This window comes from Telmatherina bonti, assembly GCF_933228915.1.
Source record: "Telmatherina bonti genome assembly, chromosome: 14".
NCBI lineage: Eukaryota > Metazoa > Chordata > Actinopteri > Atheriniformes > Telmatherinidae > Telmatherina > Telmatherina bonti.
The window spans coordinates 22695924-22715057 of NC_136612.1; the positions used below are offsets into that span (position 1 = coordinate 22695924).

Sequence of the window (19134 nt, forward strand, 5' to 3'; positions counted from 1 at the left end):
ATATATATATATATATATATATATATATATTTATATATAGTTTTATTTTCACATTTAACCCAATGTAATGTGAGTGGAAGATTGAATTCATAAAGAAATAAAAATAAGTTTATGTGACCTTTTATAGAAAAATCCAGATGCACAATCAAAACTGAAGGCTAATGCACTCACAACCAAAGACACACACTCACACAAATCTATCCACTTCGAGCCACAACCAATGACAGCTGCATTGCATCTGTGGGATAAAACCATGCTTTCAGAAGTAAAAGTGAGAGATTGGGCTTTCAGAGTATTCCAACCTTGGGCCACAAGGTCTAAGTGCTGGAACGGAAACGGGGGCAGATATGTGGACTGTAAACAAAAGGAAAAAAGACAGGGTGAAGAGGCATTTTTCAAACTCTCGTCTCTACCTTAGTATCATTTCAGCAGAAGAACCACAAAGTTTCACAAACCCAGTCCTTCAGAAATCTTTATTCTTATCCATCAAGCTTCCAAATGATTTGGCCAATAATAATTTCAATGTCATACCAAAAGAAAAAAGTGAATCAGCAGCATTCATTCGTACAATGTCTAAATCACAGGTGACTAAAGTTAAGTGACACTTGAATATACTATAAACACAACCTCTCAATGTCATGAATCCCAAGGGTTCACCCCCACTATAAGCTTCTACTATGCCCTTACTGAGGAAACTGAATCTTTTACTCTTTTACACAGCACCTTCTTGTGGGCATACCTTGGATCTGCAGTGTAAACATACACATCCAGTGGAGCTCTCACACTGAAATGTATGAAAAGGAGGATTTTTTTGGTTCTGTCTTGTGACAGTTATTTTCATCATGCCAAAGAGTTTAGGTGGGGAAAGCAATGAGGGAGTGAGAGAGTAAGGCATGAGGGGGCAGAAGTGCATGAGTGTGCATGTATCAGCTCCATGCTTTGGGGGAGTTTTTGTTTCAAAACTAACCTTTTCTTTGACTAACCAGGACTTAATGTTTACTAGATTTTCATTTTTGGAATTGCAATAATTTGTTTTCTTGCTGTTAGATGAGAAGATGAAAACCTCTTATCATCTCTGTGTAAAAAACATGAGGCAACGACCAGGTTAACTGTGTATCTTAACATAAATACTGGAGAATTGGTCAAGTTCTGTAAGAAGAACAACATTTTCTTTAAACCACATTTAAATCTAATCCTATTATATTAGATTTTGTGTTTTATCATATTGGAAAACCAAAACTTAAAATGTACACATTAAACTCTTGAACAACTATGTTGATTTTGCAGGGACAAGACTTCCAGAAGTTGTGAAAAATGAGTGTATTCCCAAAGCTGATGACGTATCTCATGCTTTTCTTTGCCGTACTTCTTGAAAATTCTTTAAGGTATGCTACATGAGCACTTTGTATCCCTTTTGCCAGAACTAGGGAAAGGTTACCATGTGGGGTTGCCTTACTTCTGTAGAGGTCAGGGGTCAACTCAGGAGTCCTCCAATTTACCCTCACTTTCATTCCACTTTGTACAAGTTCTAAAATCCACCATGACAGGGATCCACCATCTCAATCTTCCAAATGATGTTTCAAAATTATGCTATAGTTTTTTTCAGTTCATCCGCACAATCCAGTTCAGTTCAATCCGCAACAGGTATATGGACAGAAATCAATAAACATCTTTCAAACCCACAGAGGAAATGGTCGAATAAATGGATAATGAAGGCTATAACTCACAAACATCATTCACTGTACCTTTTTTATGGTCTCTCAGCTAAGAAGACAAAGCTGGCTAGCTTATCATTAAATGAAATAATAACTCTTAACACAGTGCTAAATTTTTGCCAAAGACTGGCAAATTTATAGACTCAAACAAACACAGTAAGAACAGTTAAGAAGTGAAGCAGAATAAACATACCCTCTCTGCTCTGAAGACTCTGACCCGTGAACCCTGACCTCTGCTTTTTTAATGGTTGTCAACAACCAAGACGAACAGAAAAAAGGCCACATTTGTTGCATGGCAGGATTGGTTCAGGTTTCAGAAAAACTGGAAGAGGAAATTAACTTTTTGTGTGAGAAAAAAACACAAAAAAAAAGAAAAACATGCATCTGTTAAATAAGATGTGTTACTAACATGCAAAGATAATCTATTTTCACAGAAAAGGTTTGGATGATCAGCTAAACACAAAAGCTTTGTATAGCACCCAGAAAATGACTACTGCGAGAGCAACTTCTGAAGCTTGTGGAAATGTTCCATTGCAATGCAATTCATGTAATTTTACAACACAGACTTGTTTTCCACTTTTCCTGCTTTATTCACATACAAGGGTGCTGGTTCTGGACTCTTTCAGTCTCATGATTAGCCTTTTATTATTCAATCTTACTGGTTCTCCACATCAAAATCTTCTCAACCCCACAGTCTCAGACAGTCCAATGTAGTTGTGCTAAAACTGTGATCAGTGGCATGTTCTCATTTCTTTAGCACTTGTGTCCTTAAGCTGCCTTATCAATGGCCCCTCCCTCCCACTGCCTGCATCATTCTCACAGTCACTTTACCCACCTTCTCTTATTCTCCTGAGGAAAAAAAACAAAACATCAAACTTTAATCTTGTTTCCTCAACAATACAATTGTCTGACAAAAGCAGGGTTGGTTTCCACCAGACCTGTTCTCTTCACCTCCTCTGTCTCCTTACTACCTCCACACAAGTTATTTTATGTTGCTCAGTTCTTTCGGTAACGATTCTTTGGCTTTTCACCACAGCCAGTAGCCTCACAGGACGACAGGCCCGGCTGCTTGCCAGAGTTAATGCTGCTCAGAAGAGCGGGCAGCTCGTTGGTAATTGCCTTCTCAATCTTATCCAGCAGGCAGCTTCCAATGTAAGAGCACTGAGCTGACAGGGGCTTGAAGCTGGTGACTGGGTTGATGCCAAAGAAGTCACGGTAAGCATCTCGGTTGGGCAAGTCAAATTTACTGACGTTGGTCTTTGCTAGGATAGACTTGAAAATATAGAACTTATCTGGCTCATCCACAATCTCTTTGAATACTAGTTCAGGGTCACTGAAGAAGCTCATTTTCTCTTTAAAGGTCTGGACATAGCGGTCTACAAGTAGAGCATGGATGCGGACACGAATGCCATGCTGGCGAATGAAGGCAATCTTGTTCTCCATTCGATTTTCAATCACTTGGTTAAGATCTTCCAGGAGGGATATTTCCTCTCTTTTAAAGAGCTCACGGCTGGTGTCCGGTGCATAATCATATGGCCAGAAGGAGCTGACATAGACACGAGGTGGTTCAGTTACATTGATGAGGGGAGCTAAGCTCCAAAAGAGCGCTCCATAGACTCTCATTAAGTCTTGAGTGGCCAGGTTGTCAGCCTTGTTGAGGATGATGCGGATCTGTGATTCGCGACCTTTCAGCTGTCGGAAGAGCATCTCCAGCTCTAGACCAACGTCCAGTTTGGTGGGATCAAACACCACAAATATCAGGTCTGCACGATCAATGAACCACTGGCAAACATCATTGAAAGGATAACCTGGATGGAAGCAGAAGAGAAGTGTTACAGATTGAGATCCATCCTGCTTTCATTGCACTTGTCCTTTCTGTTGAGGTGGAAAGCAAAGCTGAGTGTCTTTTACCTCTTTCCTGCTGCTTCCGGTTCTCAATGATTCCTGGTGTGTCCACAAATGTTACACGTTCTAGCAGCTTGTGAGGCATCTCAATGCCAATCAGCTTTTCCAGGAAGTTTTGGCCAAACTTTTCCAGAGGAGAGAAGGAGCGAGAGCTGTCTGCTGCCATAACAATACCCTCAACAGAGCGGATCTTCTCTCCGTGCATTATTACAGTAAACTCAGAGGTAGTGGGCTCAGCTCCTGTAAAACAAAGTCACAGTAAGGAAAAGTTTAGCTTGTAAGATACAGAGAAAAGGTGAAGCGTCGATCAAAATAACATTTACACAACAGACCCTTTGTAATTTAAATAAAGCAGCTTGTTATCCTGTAAAGAGGAAAAGATTGACACTACAGATTTACATCTACTCAGGTTTTGAGGCTGCTCCATCTTGAAGATAATTTTAAGTTTTAACATTACTTGTTGCCACTTCAAAAAGAAAAAGAAGTCGTATCATACCTGTGTAGAGCTGGTAGGGGCTGTCTTGCAAGCCCAAGAGGTAATTGATCATGGAGGACTTTCCTACACTCCAGGGTCCAAGAAACAGAACCATGGGTTTGGAGGTAATCTCTCCATCTGATGGGCAACATGAAACAACATTGATGTCAGCAGGATTGTATGAATGACAGAGGAATAACCTTCCAAGTGTATTCTACATTAAAATGGAAAAATGATTAGGAAACAGCCATTTACTGTGATCACAAAATTTGTGTAAACTCTAGTTTTTATGTGTTGTCATTTTCCTAACAGAAAGCCAGTGTTGGCTGCAATTTATATTCAAGAGAACTCTTCAACCAAGTTCATTAATTCAAAAGATTGTCTGTTTGTTTTTTGTTTGTTTGTTGGTCATTTAAATATTTCATTCATTTTTGGGGGGTGGGATGGGTGGCCCTTTTATTTTAGAAAAAAGTTGGGTACTGTATGAAAAGTAAAAATAAGATAGAATCTAATAATGTGTAATTTAATAAAGTTTTTTGATGTAAAAATTTGAAAGTATTTAAGGTTTTTATCAGTTTCTTGCAGTATCTGCAAAAGTAAGTTTAAACTCTAAGGAGGAAGAGAAATAAAGATATTTTTCTTTTGTCATGTCCATTTAAATGAGACAGGACAGAAAAAAACTGTCAAATGGTGTTTTGGGGAGTAAAAAAATTCTTTGGAAATTAAATTTAGGAAATTCTAAATATCCAATCCCCCGGGATATAAGAAATGTACCTGTTCCCATAGCCTTGTACATTGTCCAAAAGCCAGCAAAGTACCATACTGAATGACAGTATGTTGTATACAGCTTTTAGAGCTGCAACCCCTATCCATTCAGAAAATGTCTAATTATTAGGGAGGGATTTATTTATTTCAGCAAGAATATACCAAACTACGTTCTGCATTTATTACAACAGCAAGACTTTGTATAATCTTTGTAAAGTTTCCACATTTTGAACAAACCTTGATGCATTCTAGCCGTGTTACATACAGAAGAGTTGTGCACTTCATGAATTAAATATAGGATTTCAGAGGCCAGTTGAGCTGCTACACAGTAAAGGAAGAATTTTGAAAAAGAAATCTGTATTCCTCAGCTCCAAAATACACACAGTGTTGTTTAAAGAAGTGGTGAGGCACACACTTGGCAGACTTCTGTCAAATCTGTTATCTAAATCAAATACCAAATGTGGCACAAAATATTCTCAGAATACTGTCCCTTTTTTATGTCAACATTCTTGGTTTTGTGTTAATACCGTAATAAATTCTAGTGTAAACGAATGAAAATGTTTGTAAATAATTGTATTCAGGTCTTCACTAATTTTTAAACAATTGTCCCAACTTTTTCAGGAATGGGGTTTTAAATTAAATGGAAAAAACATGCAAGTCTAAATAGAACTTTCAACCCCAATACAGCACACATAGAGAACATTAGTAGGATTAAAAGAACACAAGAAAATATCAAGACAAATAAAGAAGTTTTAAAGCAGTAATTTAGCCAGCAGCAAGAAACAAAATACTGAAGCCATATCCTAACACAAAAAGCTCATGCTTTCAGTTCAAGCTGTGTTTCTCCTAGCAAGCTGACATTTGTGTTGTAAGTGGACATTGTGGTAGGGGTGGTAGGGCATCAAGTTCTGTTGTATAAATCAGAAATGAGAAAAAGTTGGGATCATATGGAAATCTAAACAAATGGGTTTTTTTTTCTAAAATTCTTTTTAGGTCATTGAGTTACGTAGATTTTATTTTCTCATCAACTTCATTTGATTTGTGAATATCAATCCAATTTTGCATCTCAGGCCTGCATTGCAATTCCAAAAGATGTTGGTTACCAAGCAACAGAGTTACAAATGTTATTTTGTCCCATTATTCCTGCAAACACATTTTGAGGTCTGCAGCAGTACAGAGTTGTTTTCATGGTTTTTGTTTCAAACTTTTCCAATCAGTCTCTCTTGGGGACAGGTTACAACTGCAGGCAGTGAAGTCCAGTGGCTATATCCTCTTCTTCCTCAGCTATACATGTCAATATAATTTTTGTCCAACGTGGCTTTGTGTTTCATGTTGGAAAATACATGGACATCTCTGGAAAACAAGTTGCATGATGCTCTAAATTGTTAGTTTTTATATTAATTCTAACTGCAATAGTGAATGGGTTCTCCCATCAGCACTAAAACACATTCACGTCAGGATGTGTGGAGGATAAGACCTCCAATTCTGAGGAAGAGGAAGGAGCTTGGCAGATGTGGACGAGGGGGTTTTATTGTGGTGGCCTGACAAAACAATTGCATAGGGAGGAAGAAAAGAGACACTCAAGAGGAGCAAAAACAGAAACCCAAACTAAGAAGACCAAGAAACACGAGGGATGACGTGAAAGACATGTATAGTCATAGAAAAACACACACTAATGAGAAATAACTTAGCGAGGAGCAGATGTGTAGGGAACAAGATGTATATAAACTATAATATACACGAGGATGAACCTTAAATTAAGCTGGAATTAAAATAACGAAGACACAAAGAAAACTAAGAACAGAAACTAACAGAACCTGAAGCAAAAACTATAAATTATGACTGCCCATGCCATCACAAATTGCAGCTCTAGGATTTGTCGCTTAAAAGTTAGAATAATCCTATTTGTCTTTGATTTTAAATCCTTTGGAGTTAATTTTTTAAGTTCTTAAATACCAACTAGTCTGATCACAATGCAGGTTTTTATTGATGGTCCCAAATGCCTCTGATCCCAGAGAAGTCAACATTGTCCCTCAACAAGGTCAACATGAGGCTACTTTTGTGTACACCAAATTTTTTGTAGCAAAATCGAACAGTCCAATGATCATCACACAGATTCTTTGGGAAAAGCCTGAAATGCTAAGCTGAATGTATCTTGTCAAAGGAAATAAAGTTGATGAAAATAAACGTAGAATATTTTAGTAATTAAATAAAATGAACATGAAAATCATTGTACTTTGTTTTTTAGAATGAGCATTTTCCACATATTTTTCTTGGTTTGTGGTTAAATGTATGAATGGAATCCACAGATCGTCATGACAGTGTAAAAGTCCCATCCCTACTCCACTAACCTCTGAGAAGATATAAAATACAGAAAAATAAACAAAAGTGACAAACTTTTGTCTGAAAAATGATCATCCTTTCCCACCAATGTCCCCTCCTGAAACTTGTGTGTCCTTCTCTGAAGCCAAAGCTGCACATGCAATCCCCTCCATCGTTTTTTCACAAACTCCCCTTTGTAAATACTATGCAAAAATCATTCTTAAACATCAACAGCCTTGACTTCTAATTAAATCTGAGCCACAAACTTTTCTTTTAATTTCTCATTTTTGATGTACAATAACTACAGAACTGACATCTTTCTGTGGATTGAAACTTTCATCCATGGATCACTTTAATGACAAACCAGTCCAGGATGTTATAGTTATTAGACATGATTTACTGGGTGTCACCCAAAGTGAAGCATGATTGAAACTTCTGATCAACAGAAAACAAATTTATGATAAAAAATGAAGGGTGAAAGGAAGGGGCTTAGCACTTCAGACAGTGCCATGCTCAGGTAAGCCCTGCCCACACCCACCTGTGGCCGAGTCCCCTAGGGTTCGTCCAGGGTATGCTGTTAGATGGGGGGAGGGGGGTGAAGAGGATGGGGGTGAGGAAAGGCAGGAGAGGGTGGAGTACAGAGAAGTGAAGGGAACAGGAGGTGAAGGAGAGCTCAGTAAAGGAGTGAGGTTTCTACAAGCAACAGGGAGGAGGAAGAGTATCAATGTATGTGGATGGCTGGGAGATCATGGCTGAAATTTCTGGACACATATTTGACCTACAGTTAGTCAAACATGTCTGTAAGGAGATGGGTTGTACGCTTGTGGTCAGATAATGACATGTATTTACTCTCATATAAGCGAAAAGTACATTTTCAGGGTTGCACTAAAATTTGTTTGCATGCAAGTCTAAGCTCGACAGCCACAAGAGGGCGAGCTTTATTTCATTGTAGAAAGGAAGAACTTGTCTTTGGCAAGTTCAGTTTGCCACTAGTGCTGAGACTGTAAACAAATAGCTCACAGTGCAATAACTAAACTAAAGTCTTGGAGGGAGGAGGGTAAGTGGAAGGATAGAGGTAGGTGTGTAATGCTTCAAAATGAACGTACCTAAATATAATTTCTAAAAGTTACCTGTTACACTTTAACTGCAATTTCCTGAAATTCCCCAGAATTAGGCAAAAAGGGGCAAGATCCCACTGTTATGTATTTGCTGACTGTATAGATTATACAATTTTTCAAACAAATAAAAGAATCCTCAAGGCAACAACAACAAAAAAAAGATCCACATAACAGAAAGTACAGTTTAAGTCAAAGTTTCTGGAATACCTGAGATCTCATGTTGCCTTAGTTCATTGTACTTATAGGCCTGTTCCATCGGTTTGATGGATGTATGGTAGATCTTCCGTAACTTCTCAATAGCCGCTGGAGGACAAGGTGATAGGACAAGGAATGTTAGCATATAAGAAAGAATGTTTACATAAGTAACATTTAACTAAAAGCAATAGTGACAAGAGTCAAACAATAAACTGTGGCGTTTCACTGTCATCAAAGCTGGGAGAAAAAAAAGATGTGAACTACTTTGAATTTAATCTAAATCAACATTGTCATTTATTAAGTAAAAACTGATGCAATGGTAGATACTCTTGAAGCTGCAGTAACTGTTGAACGTTTCCAGTGCTGTAGTTGTTGATCAGTCCTCCATGTTAACTAGGAAAAACTTTCATCTATTGTTCCCTGTAAACAGCTTCTGCTCTGGCGGGTCACATGTAAAACACTTTCCTACAAGGATGGCTTGTATAAGTTTGCTTAGAGTTGCTGTCTGTAAGCTGTATGACATAATTTCTCTTGAGGTTTGCTTCTAATTTAAGATTCTGTTATTTCTCTTTTTATATGGTCAAAACTATTTAAAATTAGCTTAACCATCAATCAGGACAAACTGTCATGGATTAGATGTAGCAAAACTGATCTGAACCATTATGCTACCACCACCAAACATATAAAAGAAGTTACATTTTTCTCATTTGTCCAAACATATTTTTACAATGTTCTCTGGCTAACCTATGTGATCTTTAATAAACTGCAATATTCTTTTGAAGAGCAGAGCTTGTCTACTTGAAGCCCTACCCGTAATCTTTTGCTGTTCCTGTGATGGTGGATTGTAGATCGTTTTCCAGCCTGATAACAATGACAACAACTTTTACCTGAAATCATATTTTCCCCCATAATACACTTCCACAAACATGTTGTGAAGGCTGCACTCTAATATATCTGTGTTCTTCAAATAAACCATGGGACACACTCACCCTTGACCATTATCTTACTGTCAGAAAACACTGGGTTCTAATTTAAGTCTATGATTAACCCAATGCTTTACATAGTTCTGAATTATTCTTTAACACGACTAAACAAATTAATCTCGTGTTATTCATATTTATTTAAATCATGTGTTTAATTGGTGTTTTTAAAATGTATTTTAAGACTTTAAAGTCGGATGTTTCAAATTTTGACTACAAAGCCATACTAAATATTAAACTATTCACATTCAGTGCAAGATTTAGTCAGAGCTTAGAAAAACAAAGTTATGTTTAAATGACTAAAACTGTTAATTGAATTTTTTAGGTTTAGTTTGTGACTCACAGTTCAGCATCTTTTAAGAATATTTTGGTTTACTAAAAACCTCAACAGGAGCTTGTTAAAATGAAAAACAATGTTAAAGAAAGGTTTTTATACCTATCAACTACTTGACATGATCCACTGATCCATATGTGATGAATGTTTAAAAACTGTAATGATAACAATGATTATTAATGATTGCTTTTTACCTGCATAATCGGCTGCTTTTTCCTCAGTAGCAAGCCGCAGCGTCTCATCGATATGAGATCTGTCTCTGAGGACGGATGTAAAATCTTCCTCTTCTGAAAAACAAAATCCATTACATTTAGCCCTGTTTGAAAGAAGAGTGTATATCTTTAAAGATCTCCTAACAGTTTAATGTGTTGGAGTATGGTGCTAAAAGTTGTTCCAAAAGAATACAGAAACATTTTGGTTATGAAACACAGGTAATGCAAACTTGATTTAAAAATGTATGTCTTGTTTTCATGCTTTATTGCCAGAGCTGAGTTTAAGTCTGTCAGAAAGAGAAACACTGGGTGATAACATCAGTTTAAAGCAAAGCAGAGATTTGGGTTTTCCAGCATCAAAACTTTATAAACTGAGCCTCTAGTTCATCTGCTGTGACTGTCATGATACTTGACAATAAAGAACCTTGATACAGACCATAAGAAAAAAAACAAAAAAAAACTTGACATCAGTCATTTTTCATATTTATTCTGAGAACATCATCTGTGGTTTGAGAAGTGGACAGCTTTGGATCTAGGATACCAGAACTGTGCTTACTGAAGCACTCAGTCTGCATTTTGAGCGATGCCATAAGTATTTAAATCTAAGTTTTATAAACATACAAAACACAAAATTCTAGTCTTAAATGGTTTCATTATTGAATGGTTCACTTTGTGAAAAGTAGCTACACACATGTGGTGCCTTTTCAAGGGGGCCTCACATGCTTGCCCTCTACATATAAACACATATCTTAGGATGTAAAGCCTTCTTCCATGACATGGCAACATGTGTGACAGAGATGTCAGAGATTAACCCTCCAACCTTAGGTTATGGGGGTAGATTAAAAGCCCAACTGAGGAGTCCCAACTCAGTTCTGTCCCCATCAGAAACTAATTATTTATATATATCTGCCAACATGTATAAATAAGAAATTTGACAAATTGATAACACAACATTGATAGGTCAGGTTGAAATGGTGGTATTCAGGGATATATATTTCACTATTTAGTTAAGTTTTTCATTTAAACATGAACACAGTTTCTTTTACCATGTATTGTTCATTAGTGTGAGGCAAGGAGGCAGAGATTCTGAGAGATATTTGCTCACTAGTTATGTTTACTTCTGACAGCTTGGATTACTTAGATCACAGCTGTTAATACAATCAGCTCCTAATTTAGAAAACAAATCCTGGAAATAAATAGCCAAAGACGTGTGTTTGGCATCACTATGGGCTTTATGTCAACAGTGAAGATAAGTCTGACAGATATAGGGACTTCCCCAGTTTCACAGTGAGGAGGGCTGAGTGGTCTCTTCAGTAATATACATGAAATGATGTGCAATCCTCTTTCTTTTCTCATCTATATTTACCCACCAATCACAAATCTATTATTCAGTGAGGCCTGTCCTTGTGTGCGCAGGCCTCAGAACAGGCTCTCTGTGACACCTCCCACAAAGTACTGTTTCACACAAACTTGTTTAGGCTATACGATATTTAAAGGAGCTGTTCAGAAGACCTGTGATTCACTGCTTTATGTACTGGAAGGTTACAGGTGTTGGTGTTCAAAAAGTCACTGAAGCAGAATTTTTAGATATTTTGAAGATATTTAGAGAAGAATGAAGATGATACATTAGCTGCTGTGATACTTCTGGCTGTTGTTTAGTCATCATTTTTACACAGAAAAGTACATGATGTGATCTGAATACCATCTTACTTTTAACATATTGCATGTATTTTACCTGTAAGAGAACCCAAGTTAAATTCAGATTGCTGACACTAAAATATATCAATATAGTTTTTTAAAAAATCTTTTTTTTAAAATTTGTTCTCCCTATCCCTGTCTAATAAAGCTGCAAAAAAAAGATTTTTTTTTTTCTGCTGATGAAGTCACAACCTTCTGATCTCAGGTGACTGGCAAAAAAAAAATTATTGTATCTGGGTATTTATGTATTACTTGTCACAAACTGCTCAAGACGAGGGACCAACATACACTGTGCAGAAGAAGAAATCCAACATGCAGACTGCATATAAACTTTTGTCAGGAGACACAGTCCCATCATTCAATTTTCTCATAGTGTTGTTGGATCAAGTGTACTCTATGAGCCAGTTCTTGTCACTTGTTTCACTGCAGAGGATGTTTTTCTTATCGATATAAGTTGACAGTGCAGAAAAGAAGGACAAGAAACCATAAGGCAACCACATAACTTTAATCCCGTGTCAGGTTATGGTTTAGATTTGGTCTATGCTCATTTAAATCACAGTCAAAGCAGAACAAAGCCATTTGGTTCTACAACAAAGCTCAGTTTGGTGAGGATGTTGTTTACTATGCCTATTAATAAATAGTATATTGATGTGAGCAGCCTGCTTCCCTCTCACAGAGCTGCACTGCTGTGTTATACTACACCACAAATTGAACAAAGCCACTGGCCATGTGGGCGATGGCTCCTTGTGTTTCTGGCCAACAGTCAGAATGGGATCGCTTTGACATGTATTTTTTAATGAGACGTAAAATTACGATTGTCTGGTTACAAGTAGTATGAAAACCTATATTAACCGAAGGTCTTTAATAACAATAACTCTTATTCAATTAGATAAGTAGGCTTGAGATTTTTTACATGAAAACAAAAGAACTAGCATTTTTCATCAATCAAATAACTGAGAGCATATCACACCACAAAACTCCAGATGGAGCTTTTTCAGGATGTACACTAATGTTTGATTATGTAATAACTGTAACAAAAAATAATTTGATTCAGGTCTTAAATGAAACCTCAAAAATTGCACCTTGGCTGTGTAGCGGCAGGGACACACAGCTGGTTAAGGAACAACACATCAGTGCTGATTCTCTCCAGGTCAGATTGCTAAGAATAAGTCTGTGCAACGTTACCAGTCCAGGCCAATCCAGTGCATGGGCATGAGCAATGTTGAAATCCGTTAAAAGGTTCTCTCATGTATCAATACCTGGTTGCATATTTGAGAATGTCTTAGGCTAAACGGTTTCTTTTTATTGTCAAGAAGATACTGAAATTTAAAAAAAAAAAAAATCCATAACGATAAAACAGTCATGACATATTCAACAGTAATGTTTGCTGCTTGAACAGAACTGCTGTTTGTCACATGACAGTTAGAAATGCCAGTAATTGATGTCATACATCACTAATCTATGGCCACAATTTTAAAGCTTACTATGTGGAATTTCCCAGCTTGATTTGTTAAACTAAGTAACAGAGAAAGATTAATATAATTTGAGAAAAAGATTTTGAAGAGTTTACCTGGTAAAAGATGGGTTTTTGTTGTCAATGAGAAATAAACCCTCTTAGGACATTGAGTGTAGTTAAACGTATACGTCTTTTTTTTTTTTTGGCAGACTGTATCAGCCATTCACTGCAGCATTCAAAATTTATTCAAGCTTCTGCAATTTGCTTCAACACTTATAGGAGGCACAACTTTCAACACCAGCCTCTTGAGTGGGCCTAAGTGCTGCGGACTTGTTAACACCTTCCAATCCAGTCAATCCCTGCTGGAGGCTCTGAATTAGGGCTTCGTAAAAGATCAGAGAGGTAATGTTGCCAGAGGATGGCCAGTCTTGCATCAGAGCTCAAAATTAACCCTGCAGGCGCCATGGGAGCTGAACCCCGGACATCTGCGCTTCTGAGCTTGCATCCTTGCTGAGCCTGTTGCCACACAACCCAAAGTTTGGAGAAACATTCTGGTAGCATGGGTACATCCTGTAGGAATGTTGCTGATTACATTGCCTATTTGCTGCAAAGCCGTACTTCAAATATAGATGCCATTTGGAAGTTGTTTGGTCATCAAAAATGCTGAAAATCAACAACTGCAATTGCAAATCCTAAATCTTTAAATCTACACAGAAAATTGTAGGATGGAGTTCATGACATGCTAGCAGCAACCCTAAGTTGGTGTGAAAAATTGAAATATTTCTTTTATAATTTCAGCATAATGTTTCCAGGAATGCTTGCTGATATCCATCTGCACTGGTGTATTTATACTGTTAAGTATGCCTATATGTGTGAAATTTGAGGATCATATTCAACTTGCAGCACAGTGAAGGTAAATTCAATTACAGTCAATATGATGAGCCTCAACATGAGGGCAGCAGGTCTGGAACCTCCAGTTACAACATTTATAATGAGCACCAGCTGATTGAGGCACTTTAATGAAAGGCCAATGGGTTCCTCTGGAGAGATCAATGGAGAAGCTCTGATTTCATGCAAATTTGAAAAGACTTAATTGATGTTGAATGCAACCATTTTTTAATGAACCACTAAAGAGTATTTATTAGCATTATTGTAATATATAAAAAACTCATCTTATTGTTCATAATGGAAAGATATTCATAATGCAGTATGGTGCATTTGACATATACAGAGATTATCTATGCATCCATTTCTTAACCACTTAGTCCAGTTCAGGGTTGCGGGAAGCTGGAGTCTATCCCAGCAATCATATAAAGATTATAAATGGCTATAAACTTGTAACCTTATAACCTCTGGGAATTCATGTAGTTTATTTCGTTATTGGGTATAAGCAGAGTTAGTGCAGGCTCTGGTGAGAAGATGTCATGGATGGCAACAGGTGGCACAGCTTGTAGAGCCAGTGCTCCCCCAATGTCAGAAATAGCTCTACAGTGGGTCAGAAGATGGACAGAGGAGGAGGCAGAACGACTGCTGCCTATTTTGAGGTTTTGACTATTAGTCAGTTTGGAGACTCAGACATTACGCCACATAGAGCTAAGTGTTACATACAGACAAACATATGCAGCACAAATGAATATTCCTGTAACAAGACAACAAGCATGAGTGTTAAATACCATGTTAATTCACTGCAAATCGAGCATTTTATGGTTATCCTTAAATCCGTTACTTAAATCAATACATAAAACTTAATCACAAGTTGAATTTTTTTAACACATTTATACTCATTTGGGAAGGCAATATCTAGACATAATTATGGTGTGTATAGTTTTACATTTAGATAAAAAGATATAAAACATCAGTGACTTTCCGTTAGTCCTCTAAGAGGTCACAAAGACGCAAACAAGCTCAAAGAAAGGCATGGGGGCAAAGGCACTTTATACTGAGGTGTTGATCTGATGCCTCTATCCCTGTTCCCCTTAGAGAGCCAGCAAAGGGTGTCAGGTGCCCTTGGAAGGGCTAGTCTGAAGGAGGAGTATATAGTAATGCTTTTGAGCTTGACTGGTGTGTCCCCTCTACTACAACTAGTGCAGGGATGTCCCAGACATGCCACATGCCACTATGGGAATCACATGGAGACTTCATTTACTTTCAGTGTCTCCCTTCAGCAAAGTAAGGAGGCCAAACGTGCAATTATGGTGCTGAGGATGGATAATATTACCTTTTGCTATCAACACACCAGTAAAGTTAACCTGTGGCGTAAAGAAAATCTGTCAGTATCTTTTCAGACTACCTTTTGGTCATTTGTTTTTTAGTTTTTTTTTTTAGTTTTTTTTTTTATTGTAACTCTAACCACATCTGTGGTTCAGAACTTTTCAGAGTTAAACCCCATGTTTAATACTGGGCACTGAATGTAGATTCACTTATTTCTTGTTCCTTTGATGGATCTTACACAAGAAATGATCAGCCAGGCTTACCAGCATTTAAAAGCTTCAACCCACATAAAAACCTGGACAACATCATGAAACCAAGTGGGCAATTTTTGCAAGGTAATTATTTCTTTGGCTTTTTCTTTAAAACAATTAAAGTGATTTAACAAGTGCACATTAGTATAAATTAAGCGTTGTGACAGAATCAAATGACCTTTTTGAAAATAAAACACCATAAAATGTTTACATTGATGCCAGACCAAGATGACCCTCGTACCATTATGCAACAAGTTTAATTATCAATTAATGTGATGGATGCTGGTTATGCAATTAAATGCTCCTGATGTCAGATTTGAGCATAAAATTTCACAGTTTCAAGATGTAAACATGGTGACTGTGCTGTAAGCTTTGAGAAGCTCCTCTTTTTTGACAAGTGAACTTGGACAGGCCAGGAATATCAGAGGAGCTATGATTAAATAATAGTGAATCAATAACACATTGATTAAAAGGAGATTTACACTTCAAGTCCTAATGAGCTACTTTAAGATTCTGACAGTGACAGACCAGTCAATAGTATAAATAATTACACAATCAGTAGGAAGGAGTTCGTGATTCTCATAAATCTCCATATCCTTAAGGGTATCAATTAAAACCTGTGTACCCTGCAGCAAACATTCAATACACATACACAGTAAGCAGTAAATTTAAAGACTGAGGCACCAAAAAACACCTCCATGGGTATGCAAAAGGGCTGTCTTAAAATGTGGGCTGCAGTCACGGCCCAGCCCCTCCTGCCTGGAGAATGCATGTCCCTATAAGGCCAACTGCTGGGAATAAATTGCAATTGTGACAGTGCGGAGTGACAGCAGCTGTGCAACATATCTAAAGCGGAGCATGGAGCTGGGAGGGGTGAGGAGTCTGGAGGGGAAGGTGAGGGGGTTGAACAGAGGGAGGGAGGAACTGTAGTGGATGGACAGTGTTGGGTTTCAGGAGGCTTTCCAATCTTAGATAACTGACAGAAGGCTGGAATATGGAAGCCTGGTTGTGGACGGTGGCGCTAAACACAACCCCAAGGACGGGCAGGGGTGACAGACAAGGGTAACAATAGCTGCACCAATGCAGATTCTGAGACCAGTCTGCAATTTTAGAGTGGGTAGAATAGTCGTGGGTTAGCGCTTTACAATGACATTCAACTCAATGAGCTCCATGAGATTGAACTTATTATGGCTCACTTATGTTGTTTATAATGTTATCCTGAGAGAAGATGCAGACAGCAATAAGCAGTTCTTCAACTTGAAATGAATAAAATTGATGTAAGAAAATGCAGAAAAGCCTCAGTCTCCATTCAAGCTCCCACGTGGCTGTTCTACTCTCCTTGGTTAGGCTAAGACTTTCCATCAGCTGGTGCCATGCTTTATGACAGCTGACATGCTGTCAGGTCACAGTTGGGGCTGAACAGCTTTGAATATTCCTGAACTTCCCACCCTTAGAAACCAACCAAAGCGTAAAATTAGAAAGTTATTCAAACACACTAAATCTAAAGCTTTAAAGAATATTTTTATCTAAATAACTAAATATACCAAGAGACTCGGCTAAATCCTTGATTTTGTAATGGCTTCCAGCTGTTCCACAGTTAACTGGGACAGATTTTAAATAGTCTAGTCTGGGGAAAAAATAGGATAACATTTCTGTCTATCCCAGGTTAATCCTAAACCATATCATGGCTCAATCCTGATTATGCTCCAAATCTCTGGACAGTGTTTGGTTTATTTATATTTAATATAAACAAAACAATCAACTCAAGCAACATTCCATAACATTCATTAAACAAAGCTCTAAACTTACACAGCATCACTGTTTCATTCATCAGTACATCAGCACTTGAATGCAAACATATACATACTTTTATCTAATATGAGTATAGTGGAATGGCTTGTATAAAATAAGATATTTAACCAGAGTCTTACCTGCTGTGGCCTGCACAAGTAGCAGGGTAAGGAAACAGCAGACTGAGACTGTACCCTTCATGATGGCTGCCAGGAGAACTCTGATAGTCACACAGACTATATATACCAAGGCAGGAAGGTTAAAGTGCATGCAGAAAGAAGAGGCGGGGCACACAGAGGGCCAACTGGTGGAGAGGCTGAGTTCTATGTGTCAGAGGTGTTAGAAGTGTGCCACAGACACTCTAAATGTACAAGCAGGTGGCTCTCATTTTTAGAGGTCTTCAACTACCATGGCTCTATCCTGCAAAGCAGATTCAGTGCTTTTAAATACACTTTCTAATATAATCATCTGGAATTATGGTGCACTTACTTCAGTCAAGCAGACTAAAAAGGAATATTACCTCCTTTAAATTAATCAAAAATAGCCTATTTTATCAGACCGAAGAGAAAAATCTCAGTAAACTGGTGTTTGTTTTTCCTTGTAAAGAATTATGATCAAATAACCATAACCATTTTACCACCTTCACCTGTAAAGTTGCTAAAAGTGTTTCAAGTTTTATTAGAGAGAACTTTTAAACAATCCTTCTTGTTAGGAAAACACAGTGCTCAATTGGCTTGCATGTTGGTGAAGGTAAGAGTGTGAGTGTGTAGAGAGGCAGGAATGAAAGGGCAGAGGAGAGTGTGGAACATAAAGACCCCTGAGTCAGCTCAGAATCCCTCTCACAGCTGAATGCTAGGCGGATTACTGCTTTATCACACTCAAGCAGACACAGAGTGGTGAACAAAATTGCACAATTCCTCGGGAATCAACATCTCAACTGTAAATTAATCCCCAAATATGGCAGGAGTTTTCTACTCAACCATGTCCATCCCAAATGACTTGGGAAGCGTGTCCAAACATTACAGCATGTTCATTTTGGAGCATAAAAATGTCTTAATCCCAAAGAGATTCGGGAGTGGGGAATGGTTGGAGGCGGCCATGATTTGTGTATGAGAATCTGTCCCGTTGACTGGCTTTCATGATTCTAGGTTAACATAAATTCTACTGCCAGTTACAGATGACAAACACTGCTTTCTCATGTGTCTTACTTGTTAGTTGCCAACTTGGATGCTGCAGTTACGTTGTGTTGAAAAATAGTGGTACTTACATTGCTGTAAGTGAGGAAGAGAAATATACAAACATATGATAAAGCAGGACTATTCAGCTTAGTCCCACAAGGGCCACAGTCCTGCAGGTTTTCAGTCTATCCATGCTCTAACACACCTGACTTAAATCAAGAAAATGAATCAAAATCATGCTGAATTTCATAGGCTGTTGGATCCATTTAATTAAGTCAGGTGTATTGAAGCAGGGGTACACTGAAAACCTGCAGGACTACAGCCCTGTCATAAACCCATGAACTTTTCAGTCCCTTGGAAACTGCATGAAAAAGCATCATTTTATGATTAAATCCTCAGCATATGTAATTAATCTATTAATGGAGGATTAACATGCTTACGTGGGTGGGCATTTACAGTGTGAGGTATCATAAATGTTTGGCTGTATTTTCATAAAGCAGTTCAGAATTTAGTGGTGAAAAGGAAATG

At 37.8% G+C, this 19134-nt stretch overlaps 1 protein-coding gene across 2 annotated transcripts; it reads right to left on the bottom strand.

Moving 5' to 3' along the window:
* Positions 1 to 458: 458 nt before the first annotated feature.
* Positions 459 to 17648, bottom strand: srl (sarcalumenin). Of its 2 annotated transcripts, XM_079252624.1 has the most exons (7): positions 17569 to 17648; positions 10004 to 10096; positions 8508 to 8603; positions 7721 to 7756; positions 4117 to 4233; positions 3627 to 3860; positions 459 to 3523 (listed from the first exon to the last, which is right to left on the bottom strand). In XM_079252624.1, exons 1-7 carry the CDS (start codon positions 17627 to 17629, stop codon positions 2712 to 2714), a joined length of 1449 nt encoding a protein of 482 aa, XP_079108750.1. In that variant the 5' UTR covers positions 17630 to 17648; the 3' UTR covers positions 459 to 2711. The 2 variants fall into 2 exon arrangements, with proteins under 2 accessions (XP_079108750.1, XP_079108751.1); XM_079252625.1 differs by lacking the exon at positions 7721 to 7756.
* Positions 17649 to 19134: the final 1486 nt, after the last annotated feature.

Bases quoted from the DNA above. Each gene is read 5' to 3' on its own strand.
- srl (XM_079252624.1), bottom strand. From the start codon at position 17,629: ATGAAGGGTACAGTCTCAGTCTGCTGTTTCCTTACCCTGCTACTTGTG. The intron at 8,604-10,003 runs GTAAAAAGCAAT...CTTGTCCTCCAG, and splicing joins AAAAGCAGCCGATTATGCAG to CGGCTATTGAGAAGTTACGG. The intron at 4,234-7,720 runs GTGGGTGTGGGC...GTTGCCCATCAG, and splicing joins CCTAGGGGACTCGGCCACAG to ATGGAGAGATTACCTCCAAA.